At 39.2% G+C, this 19,012-nt stretch overlaps 4 protein-coding genes and 1 non-coding gene across 7 annotated transcripts in view; 3 read left to right on the top strand and 2 right to left on the bottom strand.

The window, feature by feature from the left end:
- Positions 1-192: 192 nt before the first annotated feature.
- On the top strand, positions 193-265 carry trnar-ccg. The gene has a single exon. It is a non-coding gene; the product is annotated as a tRNA-Arg (tRNA).
- Positions 266-438: 173 nt separating this feature from the next.
- On the bottom strand, positions 439-4,110 carry zfand1 (zinc finger, AN1-type domain 1). The gene is made up of 8 exons (XM_044175817.1): positions 3,733-4,110; positions 3,148-3,190; positions 2,478-2,517; positions 2,225-2,352; positions 1,937-2,028; positions 1,638-1,756; positions 1,358-1,513; positions 439-682 (listed from the first exon to the last, which is right to left on the bottom strand). Exons 1-8 carry the CDS (start codon positions 3,785-3,787, stop codon positions 506-508), a joined length of 810 nt encoding a protein of 269 aa, XP_044031752.1. The 5' UTR covers positions 3,788-4,110; the 3' UTR covers positions 439-505.
- A 6-nt stretch (positions 4,111-4,116) lies between these two features.
- chmp4c (charged multivesicular body protein 4C) lies at positions 4,117-6,928 on the top strand. The gene is made up of 5 exons (XM_044175820.1): positions 4,117-4,490; positions 5,044-5,221; positions 5,562-5,670; positions 5,864-5,990; positions 6,492-6,928. The coding sequence occupies exons 1-5, from the start codon at positions 4,292-4,294 to the stop codon at positions 6,551-6,553; spliced, it is 675 nt and encodes a 224-aa protein (XP_044031755.1). The 5' UTR covers positions 4,117-4,291; the 3' UTR covers positions 6,554-6,928.
- A 298-nt stretch (positions 6,929-7,226) lies between these two features.
- LOC122866327 (GTPase IMAP family member 9) lies at positions 7,227-13,240 on the top strand. Of its 2 annotated transcripts, XM_044175819.1 has the most exons (3): positions 7,227-7,383; positions 8,305-9,072; positions 10,228-13,240. In XM_044175819.1, the coding sequence occupies exons 1-3, from the start codon at positions 7,353-7,355 to the stop codon at positions 10,230-10,232; spliced, it is 804 nt and encodes a 267-aa protein (XP_044031754.1). In that variant the 5' UTR covers positions 7,227-7,352; the 3' UTR covers positions 10,233-13,240. The 2 variants fall into 2 exon arrangements, with proteins under 2 accessions (XP_044031754.1, XP_044031753.1); XM_044175818.1 differs by lacking the exon at positions 10,228-13,240 and having other exon boundaries at positions 8,305-9,080.
- A 1,649-nt stretch (positions 13,241-14,889) lies between these two features.
- plxdc2b (plexin domain containing 2b) overlaps positions 14,890-19,012 on the bottom strand; it is a 99,528-nt gene continuing 95,405 nt past the window's right edge. For both annotated transcript variants that reach the window (XM_044175815.1, XM_044175816.1), the window contains exon 14: positions 14,890-18,675. In XM_044175815.1, coding sequence (XP_044031750.1) covers positions 18,556-18,675 — 120 coding nt within the window. In that variant the 3' untranslated portion in view covers positions 14,890-18,555. The remainder of the gene's footprint in view (positions 18,676-19,012) is intronic.

Here is a 19,012-nt window from a genome sequence, read left to right as displayed (position 1 = left end):
GTGTGACTGATTTCATTAAAGACTTAGCGTAGCTTTAAGCATGCAGCAGCAGCATAATGATCTGACGAAATAAAATCCACAAAAACAGAATAGCGGATTGGGCCTGATTGAAAACCGCTATATTCCTGCTTTCACATTCAACATTAACATTAATTTACCTAATTGTAATTGAAAATAAAAGGAAAAGTCATCGGCTCAGTGGCCTAATGGATAAGGCATCAGCCTCCGGAGCTGGGGATTGTGGGTTCAAGTCCCACCTGGGTCGTGAAGCTGAATTGCGGATGATATCATTTATAATGTAGCAGAATTTTAAATAAAACATAGTAGCCAATGTGATGGTGTGTGCATAGTTATAAATAAAATACCTTATATGAACATATGCAGGGTTTTCCCTTAGCCTCATCACTTCATTAAACATCAATAAAACAGTTACAAATGTAGATAGAAAGAATATTTTATTGACAGAAATACAAACAGCATACAGAAATCATCCATGCTTTGTTTCTCAGGTCTGTGTGATATAGTCAGAAACATCCTCCAGGCCCGTGCACTCATTGTCCAGGTACTCCAGGATCACATTACCCCCATTGTACAGGGGACTTTCTGGGTGAGTCAGCAGTGAGAGCAAGGTCTCGTCCATACGGAAAGCCTCACCTGTCTGAGGATGACATAACCGCAGCTTCTGCAAATGGAGGAGAGAGGCACGCTGTTAGGACTTATTCAAGAAATATACACTATGCTATGCTTTTTTCCAGAATTATTTGAATGTAAGTTTCTAATTTAATCATGCCTCATAGAAAAATATTGAATTCCTTTGTGTTGTGAGAAATTCAAAGAGACCATTTAAATGGTTTACAGAAGGAGAGAAGATGGTACAACAGGCAAAAGCAGATTAAACCTCTATTTTGTGTTAAAAAAAACATTATTGGCTATAAACTACAAGTGTAGGAAACTGTGGGGAAAAAAACTTGAATTATTTTATATTATGTACTGTAACATTATTTGGCGTTCATGCTTCCAACTGTAACCCAACTGTTACAAAAACATTGACATGCAAAACATTAAACACTGGTTAACCAGCTTCCTGTAAAGAGAGTTTACAGCACTCTGCTGCGGGCAGGAAAGTGTTCATACCTAACACCTGTGTGTCATGTGTTTGAGCTGTACTGTTGACAGTCCTCGTTTTTACTTTATTTTAGGAAGTGCAAGTTATGAAGAAGACAAGAACAGGTAGTTCAATAAACAAGAAAGTAGGCTGAGAGGTGTGGGAAACATATCAGTCATTTAGCGGTGTTTGTAAATGTGTTGTGTAAAATTTTATGTGATTATCAGTGACTCTACTCCTGCTATCTGTTACCTTAGCTGTCAGTACATTATTGTTGTTCTTGAGGCTAGCTAGAGAGGCTGCATAATCCACCACTTTGCCCACAGACCATCTGGAACAGAAGAACATGGGTTGGCTGGAGTCTCTAGTTTCTTTAGGAAGATACACCTGAAAATAGGTTCTTTCTGTCTGGAAAGCCAAAAAAAGAGGGGAAGCAGTCAGTTGGACAAAATAATAAACACAGAATAATACAGAGAAGTACACTGTAGATTACATGTAAGATAAATAAAATCAAGACAGCTAGGATTTTTACCTGTGGCAGTCCCTTGTCTCCTGCAGCATGCAGCTTCAGTTTCATTAAAGCTACCTTAGCAGCAGTTGCACTGTTCTTTGCTCCTCTGCGTCCTTTACTTTTCGATCCGTCCTTTGACTCTGAGTAGTCACAAGAGAGCAATACAAACATAATCCAAATGTTAGTAAGTTGAAGAATACAAACACATGTGCATTAGTTATGACAAAGATGAAAGTATTTTGTTAAATGCTGATCCCCAGTGGACAAATAAGAAATGACAGAAGAAATTCTGTCTGTAGGCAGTGATTGCTGTAACTAACCAACAATCTTTTGAACCAGCTCTTTTGTGGCTGCCATTCGAGGCTTTTGAACCTCCAACTTCTCACACTTGTGATCATCTTGATGACGATGGCTATAAGGCAAGAAGAAAAGAAATACGAACCAGTTTTACTGATAAAATAGTAATATACTGTAAATAATGATGGCAAGACAGTAACCCCCTTTCCTTTGACTCCATCTGTATGAAAGCTATGGTGCACTGTACAGGTCAACACAAGTTATGTTGTTTCATAAAAAGGTTAATGAAAGAGTAAAAACTGTAAACCTACGCCAAACAGAAATGTTTTTCACATAGCGGACATATTACTGGCAACAATTCTTTTCCCTTGCAGTCTTGAAATGAGCATGGATAACTTGTACTGCCACCAGCGGTCCGAGATTCCCTTTTCACCGGCTCCTGAAAAAAGGAAATATAAAAACAACCCAGCCGGTATCTAAGTAACAGGACAGAGGAAAAACCGTCCCAGTGGTAATCTTATCAAAGAAGGACATTGGAAATATGTAATCAACAACACAGCGTACCTCTGAACATGAATGGGCCTCTCTGCTTCTGTGCTCAAGGCTGTAAGAGACAAAAAGAACACATATCTTTAATCAATAATAAAACATGTGGAATGATCTGAGGCGAAAACTATCGAAGTACATTTATGACATACTTTATTTGACTATTTCTATGTTATACAACTTTATACTTTTACTTCCCTATACAGCGTTTACCTGACACCTGTAATTACTGGAGCCTGACTGATACTGGACTTTTGACGTTGATACAGATACTGATATTTGTTAGTTCAAAGTGATAACGATTTATCCGCAAATATTACATTTTTACCATGAACAGATAACATAAACATTATTGATTAGGACAGCTTACATTTGGTTGAAAAGATTTGTGACCAAGATGTGTTTGAAAAATAAACTTGTTAGTGGTCTCTACACAGTCTTGAACTATGTAATATACTTATATACCAATATATCTGTGATGAGCCACAATCAGCAGATAATATCAGACTGTAGTTCCTAGTAATTACTTTGCAAATTATCCTTTTTTTTTTTAAAGAAAGTAACATTTTGTCTTTCTTTAAGTTGAGTATTTAGACAGTGTGATACAACTACTTTATTACTTAGAGTTAGGGATCTGAATACTTCCTTTAACTTTGGAAATTTACAATAGGAGATGGTGAATTCTTACCAGAAAACACCGCTGCACAAATCACAAACAAATGGAAGGAAATCTGGAAGAAGAATGAGGAGAACAAATTCAGTTAGTCTCAGAGCTGAATTCAACAACTAACTGAAAAACACCTCACGCCTCATGGATTGCCAACAAAATCCGTCTATTAGGTACAACACATTGGGTTGAGGTCTGAGATGTAATAATGATATAAGTAGATACCAAAGTTACTGCATTGCATTTCAGCTGGTATACAGTGATGCTAACTCATTTGAATCTGGGCAGAAACTTTCACTAGCTGATGAGACACCTGAGAGCCAAACACAAATTCTCCACAATAAACTGTTGCTCATACGAAACTTTTATTTGATAAAATAACTGAACACTGGCGTCCGACCAAGATTAAAACTATTTAGTTAGCGGTTAGCTCGCTAGCTAACGTAGCGAGTTGGGTTACTGTCAAATAATGCTAACGCCAGCTAGCTAGCTGACAGGCTAACCATGCTAAAGAGAGGCACGGTGTGTTTCACATTAATAAAAACGGCAAAATAATGTCACGCGCAAATATTTGCTTATCGTAATTTGGATGGAGATCAAACAGACCTGTCTGATTGCATGAATCGATCTGGCAATGCTTCCCAATGTCTAATTCAGCCATATTAAATAGCCGTGAATCTGCAGATGTCAACACGAACTTTGACCCCGGAAATTGCGTCACGTGACCGAGTTTTTTTTTTAAATGTTAAAATTTCCCTCGGTTTCATTGCGACATGTTGATTTAAATTACTGACTTGATTTTTTAGATTTAATTAGGATGCAACTAATTTGTTATATATTTGTTACTTGCTCGCCTTTCACAAAACACATCCGTTATAATTCATCGCAAGATTTAAAAGAGTATTATCTAACTTCAACCAAGAGAAACGAGGGCTCAGGGTGAAGACGGGGACGGAGGGCGTCGGGTGTCACTACGTCACGCAGGTAAAGGTGTGGTGAAAGGTGCATTCACTGGCTGGTTTGAATTGAAAGCACAAAGCCGTCGAGCTGGAAAATCTGTTCGTTAACACACCCGCCTGTAGAAACACTGACTATCCACACAGCCTGGGAGACTTCGTGTATACTCTACTTACCTGCGGAGGTTACACATAGAAAGCTGCTAAAAATGAGCAAAATCTCGAAATTATTCAAGGGGAGCTCCAGCTCTAAACACCACGGGTCGCGGGGAGGACCTTCACCGCAAGAGGCCATCCACAAACTCCGGGAAACAGAGGAAATGTTGACGAAGAAACAAGACTACCTGGAGAAGAGGATAGAGCAGGAAATTATGATAGCCAAGAAGAATGGCACAAAAAACAAGCGCGGTATGTTTTTATACTAGTCTGAAAATATTGCGCACCTGTATTCCCTGGCCAAAGGCTTTGATTATGTGCTCCCGGGCTTAACATTAAGTATTGGAAACAAGTTTTAAGGGAAATATCACAGTAAAACTCTTCACAAGTATTAAAGGAGGAGGCTGAAGACAGTACAGTAAGGCCCCTAAACTCATAGCCACACATTGTTTTATAAGGTCGAGATGATGTCGTCCAGTTGTGGTTGCAGCAGCAAATATAACAAGTTTGTAGCAAGTGAGATGAAGGAATTGCATTTTATTGAGCCTAAAAGTTTCTCTCCCTGTGTAAGAATTATACAGTGTTTAGCGTGTTTTCTCATGTGAAACCTTGAGGTGCTGTATTGCTGCTTGAATCACCTCTGACTAAAAAAATAAACGTCGCCATGTAAAAGGGAGGAACCTTGTATCTGTAGCTTGTGAACGCCCACAACACTAGAAGTTCTCAACTACATAGATATACCAGAGGAAAGGTGTGACATTAAGAAAAGGAGGATTCACACACGTCTACAATGTTTCTGTATCAGCTGCCCTGCAGGCCTTGAAGAGGAAGAAGCGCTTGGAGCAGCAGCTCACCCAGATCGATGGCACGCTCTCAACCATTGAGTTTCAGAGGGAAGCTTTGGAGAACTCACACACCAACACAGAGGTCCTGAAGAACATGGGCTATGCTGCCAAGGCCATGAAGAAGGTCCACGAGAACATGTAAGGAGCTGGTGGTACAAGCAAGAAAAGCTGATCAGGATTTTGTTAAAAATGCACCTTCTTACTTGAAAAGTCTTGGGATATAAAAGTCTAAAAGTCCTGACATGATTGTGTTTTTGTATGTTTTGTAATTTGACTTTTGATTGGAGACCTGACAGCAATTCCTTTACAAGACATTTTGTATTAAACTTTTTAATGGGAAAACCGCAAAGGGGTCTTCCAAGAATAAAAAAGAAAAAACAATTTAGGGGGTTGTTTTTAGAGGAAAAAGTAAAAAAAACTTGAGGTTACAGTGATATTTAATCTAAATGCTTTTGTCTCTCTCGTCTCTCATTTTCAGGGACATTGACAAGATAGATGATCTGATGCAGGACATCACGGAGCAACAAGACGTGGCCCGAGAGATCAGCGATGCTATCTCCAGACCTTTCGGCGAGACATTTGACGAGGTTGATACCTTTCCTACCAACTCCGTCAAAATCAGCTTTTATGGCAGTCACACTTTCTCTCTGCCTTTTTATCTATCATTTTACATTTTCTTTTTTGACACTTCATAGATTTTGAAAAAACGCTGTGCACTTTCTGTGTGTCACCTGCTAATCTATTTCCTGCCTTACTGTAAAAATGGCAATGTTTTCTTAGGATGAGCTGCTGGCAGAGCTGGCAGAGCTGGAACAGGAGGAGCTTGAGGACAACATGAAGAGAATGGGTGGATTACCCAGCGCGCCCAGCGCCAGACTGCCTTCAGCACCGCCCAGTCAGCGTGCAAGTAAGTACAACACTATACTAGAGGGCAAAAGCCATTGATCCAGTAAGAATACCAAATTTTTTGCTTCCCAAAGATGAAAATTTACTGCTTTTATTGAATTTTTTTTTGCATAACGATAAAAACATATCTTTTTTGGGTTTTTGAGTGTTCAGACAAAATCAGAAATTTTAAGTCATCCTTTTTGGCTTGAGTAGCATGATGGCCATGTATCATTTTAAAACATATACTCTTTATATGTTATTATTGGGGGGAGTTTATGCCTTTATTTGATAGCCACAGTGGGGAAGTGACAGTCCGTGGGCGGACGCAAACCGGAGACATTGCAGTTCATGGCCAGCATCTTAACCCTTAGGCCACCAGGGCGTCCCTTTAAACATATGGGGGAAATAATCATTACTGCTATCGATAACAAAATGTATCCTTAGCTGCAGCCTTAACCCTGATGAATGTTCCATAATAACTTGATAGCATTCATTGTTAACTGTTTCCTTCTGTTTACAGCAACCAAGAAAAGGGTTGAAGATGATGACGACATGCGTATGCTGGCATCGTGGGCAACTTAAGTACATTAAGGCAGCCTCTCACTTAGAGAAAGTAACCTTCTCTCTGTTTTTTTTTTTCTTTTTATATTAATTTTGAAGGTTTTTAGGGAAAGTGAAGAGGGTAATGTTATTTTTAAAATAAGCTTTTTGCTTATCGGCTTGTAAGGCTACTTTACATGTTATATTTATCAAGAAATTAAAATGTTTAAGTGAAGGAATCAACAAACTGCATTTTTTTGTCTCTTATTTTCTATTCTCTTAGTCTACTTAGTCTGTACATAATGCACTATTTTCATAGACCTAATGTAATGTAACTGTAATTCATACAGCTGTAAATAGTCCAGTTTGGCATTAATGTTGTTGACGTTCAACAATAAAACAGTCCCCTACATATTATCTAACAGTATTGTCATTACTTCATTTATGTGCTGTTCTTAGTATATGGAGTAAAGCGAGGACCTCCACAGTTTGTCCTGTGTGCCACAGATATGGGTTAATGTGGACTTTTCTTTTTTAGACATTTTTTACACGTTTCAAATGGTGAGTACTGTAATTTTTAAAAGACATTTCAGTTTACTTTAATATTCCTCTTTTCATCTACATTTCCATTCTAAAATGTCTTTTTTTTTGTGGAGTTATCGCATCCGCTCTTGTTCTTTTCCGGCTTTTATTTTGAAAGATGAGACCGGAAGCAGCGTCATTTCTTTCCGGTTAGCTTGCCACTTCTGTCACCAGGTAGGAGGAAGTCCTTGTTCGGCGAAGTAGCCTCCCAAAGACAAGTTATACCTGAATAAAACCACGGTCCGGAGTTAAACAGAGTATGGAAACGAGTAGACAACTTCAGACGGCAGGTGAGACAGTAACTTTTTTTATCTTTTTAAAACTGGTTTGTTTAAAATTTGCGAATTGTCAAACAAATATGGGGAGTTTCCGTGGCTGTTAAAATTAGCGCTAAGTTAGCAAACTGTTTCCAGGCTAAACATTACACCGGGATGTGACACGTTTCACACGTATTATTTTACAGCAGATATTGTTAGAAATATTTCACCTACTTTTGTGTTCTTTTTACATTGTTATTAATTAAACCTTATGCCTACGGTCTCATATAACTTCAGCAATATGTTGTGTTTAAGTAATTGGGAAGCTAAGTTCGCCTCTTTAGTAAGTTACATCATTAGCGCTTCCCGCTAACTGGATGGACAATAGTTTTTATTTGGGCAAGTTGGGTAAGCTATAATAATGTTCAGAGTACCAATGTAAGTAAACCAATTGGGTTTTCAGGAGAGTATTATTTAAATAATTTTATATAGATTTAATTCACATTCACAACATATAACACAAACAAAATGACCACATATACACATTTAATATATACAATTTAGAAAAAAAGTATTGTTTTTTTGTCTTGTCTTTATGAGTTTTAAATGGTAGCTGAAAAAAACTACAATCCGCATTAAGTTGAGTTATTAGTCAATCAATCGATTATTTGATCAACAGAAAATTCATGGCTACAATTTTTGACTATCAATTAATTGTTTAGGTATTTTTAATGCAAATCACTGGTTTCAGCTTCTTAAATGTGAATGTTCACTGGTTTTCTGAATATGTCAACTTAGGGTTCGGGAAATTGTGATGCGCATGACATATTACAGACCTAAAGATTAATTGGTAATGAAAATAATCATAGTTAGTGTATAAACTCTTGCTAAGATAGTGTGACACTTGATTGCAACCTATCCCAACACTGAAATATATAAATTTAATGATCACAGCCGGAGATGCCTCTGGACCAGATGAGGAGGCCAGAAAGGCAGCTGCAGCCAAGGCGGCTAACCGCCTGCCTGAAGTTCGTCTGGTGATGCTGGGCTGGAGGTGGCCGGGGAAGAGCCTGACTGGAAACACCATCATAGGCCGAGAGGAGTTTCGCTTGGAGCGAGCAGCTGAGTTCTGTGTGAAGAGACAGGCGGAGGTGTTGGAGCGGCAGGTGACTGTCGTGGACACTCCAGGCTGGTTTTCCGCCCAGGATACACCACCCTCCTATAAAGAGGAGCTAGTGAGGGGAGCATCTCTTTGTCCTCCAGGTCCACACGCCTTCCTGCTTGTCATCCCTGTGGGCATGTTCACGGAGGTCGACCGTGCTCGCATTGAGGAGCACGTGAGCCTCTTTGGTGAGCGTGTGTGGAAGCATACGATTGTGGTTTTCAGCTGGGCGGAGGTGTTGAGGACCATTTCAATCGAGAGGTATATTCGCAGGGAGGGCAAGGACTTGAAATGGGTGCTGGAAAAGTGTAAGCGAAGGTATTTTGTCATTAACAACTGCATATTCGGGGAGCATCCCCAGGTAGGACGCTTGCTGGAGAGAGTGGAGAAGATGGTGGCAGAGGAGGGGGGCTACTACATCCCAGAGGAGGTGGAGAAAGAGAAGAAACCTCTGGATGAGAACCAGAATCCAGCCAGGGAGGTGCGGGAGCTGGGGGCTCGACCCAAACAGAAATCAAGCCTGAGCTTGTCAAATGCCATGGAGGTGGATCCGCTTTCCAGTGAGTGATGCACTTATCTTGGCTCAAAAGAAAGTTAAATTGAAGTCTTCTTTTCTGTTAATTAAAGATTAGAATTAAAGACCCCATCAAATTTATTTGAGACTTGGAAGTGTCTATAATCAATATTTTTATGTTAATAATGGATTATATGACTACTTGTATGTAGGAGTTGCTCATAGTGACGAACCCACAGAGAATTATCACCTGACTCTGCAGTTCTGCTCTACCAAACGCAAGTTAGTGGCTAGATTTTAAAAATACTAACTAAACAGACAGATATAAACAGAAACAAGCTGTGAACACAACACCAACCTATTATCATCCTTTAAGTTGACATGGCGAATGTGTTAGCAAACAGTTGCTTATTTACATATCCAACAGACACTGAGACAAATTCATTCTCTTTTAGCTCTGTTTTGGTCTCTACCAACTCCTGAGGGAAATAGCTGTCTATTTAGCTGCTAAATGCTTTGCCATGTTCACCAGCTAGTCTCAAACTGTGTCTGCTGTTTGTTGCTGAGCGGGTAATGTTCAGTGGGTTTTTAGAGCTTTTTTTGATGAAAACAGCTGCTCCTGCTGTCGAAAACGACACTATGAGAGCGGTGAGATTAAACCAAAAGAGTAAAGTTGCAGCCCATAAAACCAAAGAAGCTAAAAGGCCCTGCAGAGCTGAGGGGAGCTGGAGAGACCGGTGATAATTCCTTGTGAGTTTGTCTAATGAGCGACCCCTTTCATATTCCACGTAGTCATTTAATCCATTGTTATTATAAAAATATTTATTATAGCTGCTTTAAGGGAGTAAAGATGTCGTGTCATGGGGCCTTTAAAGTAGATGCACCTGTTAGTCTTCTTTCACATTATCGCTACTTTGTGCCAGGCTGGTATGCATGACTTAGATTGCAGCAGTGATTCAGCAATATGTATCTCAACACCGTTTCTTGCACCCTCATTGCCTCTGATTTGTTAATTTGTCATTTCCTCCTCTGTCTCCGTAACAACCCAAGAAAGAAACTAAACAAAGCATTATTTCTTCCTCTCTAACACCACTGTAATAATATAGTGATATCACAGTAGTTTAGCTAAATGCGTGTGAATTAAGCTTGTATTTATGTAAAATGGAGCCCAATTAATAATGCACTGTGTGATTGATTCTAGATTAACAAGACACTCTTGGCTGTTGGACCCTCTAAACCACGACTAACGGAGCCGCTTCCTTACTGTACTGATGGTAAATCTGCTTATTTGACAAAAAAGGAAAAAGGGTAAATAACAAATTTTACTGAATGTACAAACGTGGTTTATTTTATTTATTTTTTTAATCAGACATATTACTGTTTTAGTTGTGTGCGTTCTTTATGCTCTTCTCACGTTGATTATATGAGAGGCCTTTGACACATAAACACCCTTTTTTCATGCTGTTCAAAGATTTATACTCCCGTTTTAACATATAATGAAATTTCGATCTTTATAATGAACTTTTGTTCATAGATTTGTAATACTGTACGGTTGTGTGATTTAATCTAAAACAAGGAAGCACAAACTGTTACACAGGTAATTGTCACTCCTTAGTCATGGTGGATACAAATGGCAGAACTGCACTACTAAATTGTTACTATAATATTATGTCTGACTGTTGAGGGAATTGCTTTTTTAATGATTCCCATTTGTTGTGACCAAACTATAAATGCTTTTCTCATGCTGCAATGTTTATTACACTCTCAGTGTGTACAGTTATAAAGCACTTGAGCAGTTACTGATTGTTGTCTGTTGGCTGTTGCCTTAAAGGAGTTATTTTGTTTCCCTTAAATTGATCTTTCCGTTGTTTATATCACTTTGTGGCAGAGGGATATGTTTGAGGCAAGGATGTGCTACCACGGAGAGCTGCAAAGATTAGTCAATTAATCAATTAGTTGATCGATAGAAAATTAATCTGCAGCTATTTTGATAATCGATTAATTGTTTAAATCATTTTCAAAAATGGCAAATATTCACTTGTTCAAGTTTCTCAGTTGTCACTTTTTGCTGATAGTAAATGAAATAGTGTTGGTTGAACAAAACAAGAACTTTCAAGACATCTTTGGCTTTAGGAGACCACGATGGGTATTTTCCCCTATTTTTTCACATTGACAATAAAACATTTTGACATTTTATAGACCAAAGGATTAATTGAGAAAATAAGCAGCAGTTATTAAATCGATAATGAAAAGCCTTACTACCATGTGCAGAGTCAACCTTATAACCTCCTCACACAGATACACTGAGAGAAAGATTAGAAAGTCAGTATAGAGGTGCTGGAAAGGTGAGTTCATTTACTTTTATTAAAGTGTCTGAATGTAGCTTGAAGCAGTTACTTTCCTACGTGTTATAAGTACTTCTTTAGAGTGCACCTTCACTACAGTTGGTGCTGTATTTCTTGCAGTCTATAGAAGCAGGGTTCACTGTCTCAGTGATGAAAGTGTAGCTATTTCTACAGGACACGAGAGGTTTCAAGGGGGTCTGACATTTCCATCCAACAAAAAGCTAGAAAGGCTGTACACAAGGACATTGGCATTGTGTTGTCTTCCTCCACCATCAGCTATGCAAGCAGCATGTAAGACTCTCCAACTTGTTTGTTACGGTGTACTATTATTGGATTGTGGTGGTCACCATCAGGTAAGCCTGCGTTAAGAGAAATATTGGCATATTATAGAAGAGAATAACCACATTAAGGGCTCGTGTAGCTCCTTTTCAAGGGAAGGGTGGTTCTGCCTAACGGAGTAGAGTCAGCTGCTCTGGACAGACCCTCAAATCCTCCACAAGGAGGTGTGTAACTGCTTTTTATAGTGCCTTGATACCTCACCCCTCTTTTGTGAGCCGCACTGACAACCAGATGAATCAGGTAGTGTTACACCACCATCGGAGTGGCCCTGTTTCAGGAAATACACAGCAACAATGGTTACATATTGTAGTTGGGTACCATGGTTGTGTGACCCAGTTGAATCCTTGCCTTGAACATATCCTTCTGCTGCAGATCAGTTCACATATACCCGTGATTTAACAGTTTTACTTGGGACTCTAGTTTTAGTTAACCTGGTGAAATGTGGGTGTGAATCAAGTACTAATAACATCGCTAGAGTGGCTGTGAGTTTCAAGGACCCTGATTGAGAATGACTGCCTTCAGTCTTTTGTAAATGTCACAGATCAGTTCTCACTCTTGGCTCTCAGGACCCAGATCTGCTGGTTTTCCCTCTAGTCGTCAAATCTGAACCTATTTTTACTGAGACACCTGGTGAATGCAATCACCGAGATGGTCAGATATAGAAAACCATCAAGGCCCTGATAGCCAGGATTTAAAACAACTGACTTACATCCTTTTTTATCGTAGGAATGCTGAAAATACTGTAGATCTGTTTCTCTATAGCGTGAATCTGTTTATACTTATTAGAGAGTACAGCAAACCCAATGCTATATACTAAGATATGCAGTATGACTATTTCACCCAGTGTGGGCAAATACAGACACGTTTGTTGACACAGAAATATGAGACGGGAAACAGGCCTGCTGTAGAGCTGTTATACACTGGTCCCTAAAGGACTCAATATTACTGATTTTTTTTTTTTTTTTTTAAATTTTCGGTTCAGGGGTTTGATTAAAAACATGTCATGAAAAAGGACTTTAACTCTGAATAATCACAATTATTAGCACTGCTACAGATGTGGGTCATACTGTATTTGCTTAAATGTCACTTGGTAACATTTTCAGTCATAAGACATCTGGCAATCAGCACTCTGATATGAGTTTTCAAAGCAACATGGAACAACTAATCCACCAGTGGAAAAAGCAGCAGAATTATTTAATATATAAAGGGGAAGAGTTGCAAAATAAGGTCAGGACATGGCAGACGTGAAGTATATACAAATTCTGCTAATATAACCCACCTTTGTAGCAGTGGTTGTAATGGTGATTTAGTTACTTTCAAAGTAATCAAGTTACTCTTAAGAAATTAATGAGCGAAGCAGCTTCGTCTCTCTGGGCTTCTGCTGTACCTTTTGTAAACCTGCAACATGTCTTTTTAGCCGACACTGTTTACAGTAGATTTGCTTGTTAAAGATGGAATGGCTGTATTTTAACAGGAGCTGCACTGTGCTGTTTTTCTATTACATTCAAATAAATGTATATTTTGATCAAACTCTGGAGCATGTTCCTTGAATATTTGTCAGGTGAAGACTTTGTCACTAAAATGCGCCTCTTTAATTTGTTAAATTGTGTGTTTGATGTGTGATTGTTAAATGCCTGGGCACTAACTGCAAGCCACAAGCTTTTATAAATGCTATTGTCTTAAACAGCTATAAAGCTGCAACTTACTTATTTTTTCATTATTGATTAAGCTGTAGATTATTTTCTTGATTAATCTATTTATTGTTTTGTCTATGAAATGTGAAATTGTGAAAAAATTAATCATAATTTCTGAGCCCACTGTGATGTCTTTAAATTGGTGGACCAACAGTCCAAAACCCAAAGATTACATTTTTTTTTAAATCATATGACAAACAAAAGCAGTAAAACCTCACATTTGCGAAAACAGAACCAGAGAATTTTTGAATTTCTTGAAAAATGACTGAAACAATAAATCAGCTTTTAAAATAGTTGCAGACTAATTGATTACTCAACTACCTGTCCCACCTCTAAAGCTTGTGAGGAGACTAGGTAGTCTTGTTGCGTAAAGAGACGGGAAGTAAACTGCTGTCACAAAGTATTAGATGTGTTTTTGTAATAATTAATTTAGAAGAAATAACACAATACTGAAACATGATGCAGTAAACCTCAGCATGTAGCCATCTCATTTGTTACATTCTGTAGTTTGCCCACTAGGTGGCAGTAAAACATCAGGTCACAGGTTCACAGCAGCAGCATGATTCACAGCACTGGTATGAGCTTGCCTACAATAGATTCATTAACTTGATTTGGGTAATGTAATAGCTGTGTGTCCAACTAGCAACACCCGCTTATTATTGTTTATAGAGAAAATGTGCAGCGCCTGTGTTTATGTAGCACACTTAATTACTTCCTGACTCTATCCTTGAGTTATAGCTCTAGTGCCAAACATTATAGAAGTTTAATTCTCTTTTTGTCCTTCGTGCTACTGAACCAATCTTACGTAAAAAAGTCTGATATCTCTGCCTGGCTCGGTCAATAATATTTTCTTCATGGCTTTTTTGCTGAGCTTCCCTTTGCTATCTTGTTTGCTCAGCTTTCTCTGTGTACTGCTGTAGAGCTCTATCTCCTCAATCTGCAGAGAAGCAGTCCCACTATTCACCTGATCCAAGGATTTCACATACACCAGACAGCATTTTTCACTGTCGTGCTCTCTTTCAGGACAGATATAGATGATGTAAAAAAGCGAATTGTGTTTTTTTTAATACAGAAATGGGCTGCGTGAAGCTGTGGGAAGATTTCATAGTCAAGTGATTGACTTGCAGAATGAGCGTTGACAGCAAGTGTTTAGCCGTCTGTCATTCAAACACTGGCTTTCCTCCAAATTAATCTGTCCCAAGATCTTATTAAAATTTTTTGGCCTGCATTTTTTAATTAATTATGGTGGCATTTAAGCCAGAATAATGCATAAGCGTTTGTCTCCCAGCTGCTCGTTGTTTCTCCGTTGTATTTATGATTTGAATCTGTAGATGAATACTGATTAATGGAAAAATGGAAGTGGTTATACATGAAATCTGCTCCTTCTGTCCTGTGGTACTGAGAAATAAAGCCAAATGTACGCTCAAATGAAAAACAAGCAGTTATACACAGCAACAGGAGCGTGATAGATATATTCAGAAGATGTTTGTATTTAACAACATTGTTTATTATTTCAAATGTAATCAAAACAACAGCAGTTACAGAAATTACATACAGCTATGATACTGTGTGATTTTGAGTCTCATTGTTTGCTATGGAGTCCTATCATGAGATAAAACAAGGTCACAGTTCTTGTTTCTTTATATTGAGCTCTGGCAATCATCGCCAAATCTGTGTGACTTAACATCTTTCAATCCAACTCCTAAATCAGGGATAAAAAGAAAATCACAGCAGTAAACCTATCTCAACAACACCGCTATGCTGCTTTTCGTCATCTAAAATAACATTGTTAAAAGAAAGTGGGAGTGAAAGTGATTAGTCAAGTCCAGTGAAGCAAGTGAAGACTTTGCTGCTAGACGACCTCCTGTTTCTATGATCAAAGCGTTTCTGCTTTTGTAGACGTGTTTACCTTTTCTGACTGCATTTTGACAGTGGTTATAAAAACACTTGCAGTTTCAGGTGGCAGTGTACCAAAAGCAGATGTTCCAAGCATATTGTTAGCACTCTAACAATATTTAATAATATATCTGTATGCATGAAAAAGCCATTGACCTGTTCAACTTCACCCTCTGTTCTCTCTCCTGTATGCTTTTAAACACTGTTGTGGAAAGGAGTTATGAGGAGTCATAAAAGAGGGTTTGAAAAGCAGGGGTTTGTGCTCTCCGGTCGACACCAATGACACCACATTAGAGCTCAGTGTAGTTGTAAAGAAGCATCTGTGTGAAGCTTTAAAACAGCCAGTGAGTCCTTAATTTGGTATGTTGTCTCATGTGTGCATCTTTGGGTGTGTAGGTGTAAATGAGTGTATTTAGAGGAAGAAATGGTTACATGGCATTTAGATGAAAGGTGTCAGCCGTTAGCTAAGCCCTGCCCCCTTAGTTACTGTTGCTACGCCCGTCAGGCAGTCTGTTCTGAACTTCACATATGCAGTTTACAATTATTATGGTGGCAGATTTACTATAATAATTATTTGTAACTTTTGAAACAATGGGTCCTTGATTTCAGACAGTGGTAGAAGAAACTCAGGCTTCTCATTTGTAGCAGACCCATGTCGATTTTGCCGGCTGAAATGACAGCTGTAGCTAGCTAGCTAATTAAGCTAACATCAGATCCATGGGTTGGTTGAAAACGCGGTCTAAAAGGCTAACTTTAAGGTTCAAGCTGTCCTAGGCAGAGCCTGTTAGTCCTAGTATTATAAGTAACTTGACGGGTAGCGTTGGCTGGGGTTGCTGGAGTGTAAACCTTCCCAAATCCAATAAAGAGCAGGAAAGAGCTGCTAACGTTAGCCTAAACTCTGACAGCTTCCAGGACTGGCTTTTACACAATGCTAACGTTAGTAGTGAACGGGGCTTTTTAACTCAACCTGTAACAGAACAAACACATTTTGTTATTTAGCTAATGTTAATGACGCGCGTCTTGGCCTTGCCATTACGCACGGTTACTACTGTAAGCTAGTTAGCCGGACATGCTAACGATTGCAGGTTACGTTAATGCAGATAAACACACTGTTTAATCCATTCCTTACACTGTTGAGCTTGTTTTAATTTTGTTTTTGGAAAGACTAATTAAAAAAAGACCCTCCAAACTCTTTGAATGCGAGTATCTCTCTTAATACAGTCCCATGTTGCTACACCGCTTCAAGCTGTAGAGAAAGCCGAAGCTTGACAGGCATGCCATGCCTAGTTACGGTTGCTAAGCTACGATTGGACACCCGCTGCTAGGGGGAGGGGTTTAGTCGTTTGTGCAGCAGTTTCATACGACATTGTAAATGGCTGCAGAACACCACTATACCCAGTAAACCACTATAGCTACAACTAAACTGGCATGGCTCCGGAGTAATGAGGCTGTGGGGAGGTTGAGGTAAATACTTGAAAACATAGCTCACTCAGATGCTGATTAGTCTTTGGTCTCAATGTGATGACGACAAGGTGTGAATTTAAAAAAAAAATCGAGATGATTGTTATTTTTATGTATTTTCAGTGTCAAACTGAACAGGTGTAATATTGCACGTTTTATTTTTCAGTAGAGTTTCAGGATACTGTATCTAAAATGAGTCTACAATCATTGGTGCAAAAACATGATTTTGTCTTGAAATAATATTTAACAGTAGAAATTAGTGTTTGAATTTGTTCAGTTAGAAGCCTTGTGTATTGATCATTGACAGTAATGATTGGAACAGTATTCACATTTAAGTAAAAAAGTAGAGAAAAAAAGGCCACTCATAAAAAATTTCATAAGTTTTTCTGTACTACACTGCTATACTACAAATGTTTGCCATGAGTTACCTGAATCTGCAAATGTTTTGGCCTTGGTATATACATTAACGCATTGACACGGATGAGCCAATGATAACATAAACACAGAGCAGACAATGGTGGCAACATACTGGAAAAGGAAACCACACTGTAAAATCCAGGAATACTCCAACCATACCAGTGTGTTTTCTTGGCTCTCACAAACTGTATCCAGATACCTCAGATTCAAATCAATAAGAATCAACTGTGCAGAGCCAGCATAAACATATGCACCCATAAAGCAGGTGGATATCCAATCACTTCTGTAAACTGCTCTCTTTTGCATTCAAACACGTATACACACACAAGAATCACTTACACTTTAGAAAATATACTCAGCATACACAAGCTCACAAGCGCCTGTCTTGTAATTTTGCATTAGTACCACATGTCAAATGAGAAAAAAAATGTGCAAACTTTAGTCAGGGACAAAATGGCACGGCAGTAATGAAAAAAACTGCAAAAATAAACACATGAAATGGTATCAATGATGAAATTAATCAAAGAACCAATAAAAAAAAAGATAGTGTGCCCATCACCCATTAAAAAAAAAAAACCCACTGAGATACTGTCAGTGAACAAAAGACATCTTACCCTTAATTTTCAGAAAATTAAACCAGCCAACAAACTAATTCAACACCAATGCTGACTGTTCAGAGCTTCATCTCCGAGCTGCGATCGATCGCAGTGACAGGAGTTCAGCTCACGTCATATCGCACAGCTGCAGCCTCTCTGCAGAGTGGGCAGTGGAAAAGTCAATTTAGCCTGCTATGGTATTGAACAGCAATACCTACGGTCTATACAGATACATGCGCCAACCCCTGTAAAACCAACATACTGACAGAAAGAGGAAAAGAAGTAAAAACCTGATGGATATACAAAGGCCTATACAGTATAACCCCACCAACAATAAAGTGGAAATCTCTGTTCACATACTCTGTATTGTTTCTGAAAATATATATTGTATAATTCACCCCCTCAGACACACCAGTATCCAGTCTCGGCAGTCAGGTTGTACAATCCCTCTATGGCAACATGATAACAGCCGTACAAAACTTAACCAATGCTGTCGATGACATCAATGCTGCTCCCTCCCTCTGTCCCCAGTAGGTCAGTCCCTTGCCAATGAGCTGAACAATGGGCTTGTCTGGAATCAGTTTTCTCACTTGCTCATATTGCTGGCTGCTCTATCCAGTCTCATCTAGTGCTCAATGGGCCGATTTCGCAGTCTTAACGAGTCATTGTGTACATTGAGCTCCTGCGCCGATAAGCAGATTCTGGAGAAGTCCCCGTGAAGCAGGAGGGAGGAGGGCAAGCACAGGAGGGAGGGGGGAGGGTGCAGACGCCCTCTCCTCCCTCAGCACTGCTCGGACTCGATGAAGCCCTCCTTCTCCTGGCCCACTGGCTCCACCTCCGCGTAGGCCGGGTGGCCCGACCCCCGGCGAAACTTCATGGCTGGCCACCTGCTTGGGCGTCTCTGCAAGGGTGATCAGAAGGGGACATGTGTGAGGACAGCGTTTAGGATACAGGTCAGAGATCACAGTGTCTTCAAGGTTAAAGGTTAGGGCTGAGGTTGATCTTTGTATGCGACCTTAGGAGAGCCAGTGTCCGAAATCACTCCCGATTTACTACATAGTGCACTCTATTTACCCTCCACCATTTTATTTGTGTCTGAATTCTGGGTTAATTTATGCCCTGAAAAAAAGTATGTACTTTCTGCTAACCATCCTACAATGCAATGCTCCACATTTTATAGATGCAAAAATTACCGCTGTGCGACTCTAGACCTTTCAGTGATGACGCAAAATGATTAA

This window comes from Siniperca chuatsi, linkage group LG19, assembly GCF_020085105.1.
Source record: "Siniperca chuatsi isolate FFG_IHB_CAS linkage group LG19, ASM2008510v1, whole genome shotgun sequence".
Classification (NCBI taxonomy): domain Eukaryota; kingdom Metazoa; phylum Chordata; class Actinopteri; order Centrarchiformes; family Sinipercidae; genus Siniperca; species Siniperca chuatsi.
The sequence above is the reverse complement of the archived record's forward strand: the minus strand, read 5'-3'. Positions and strand labels throughout refer to the sequence as shown.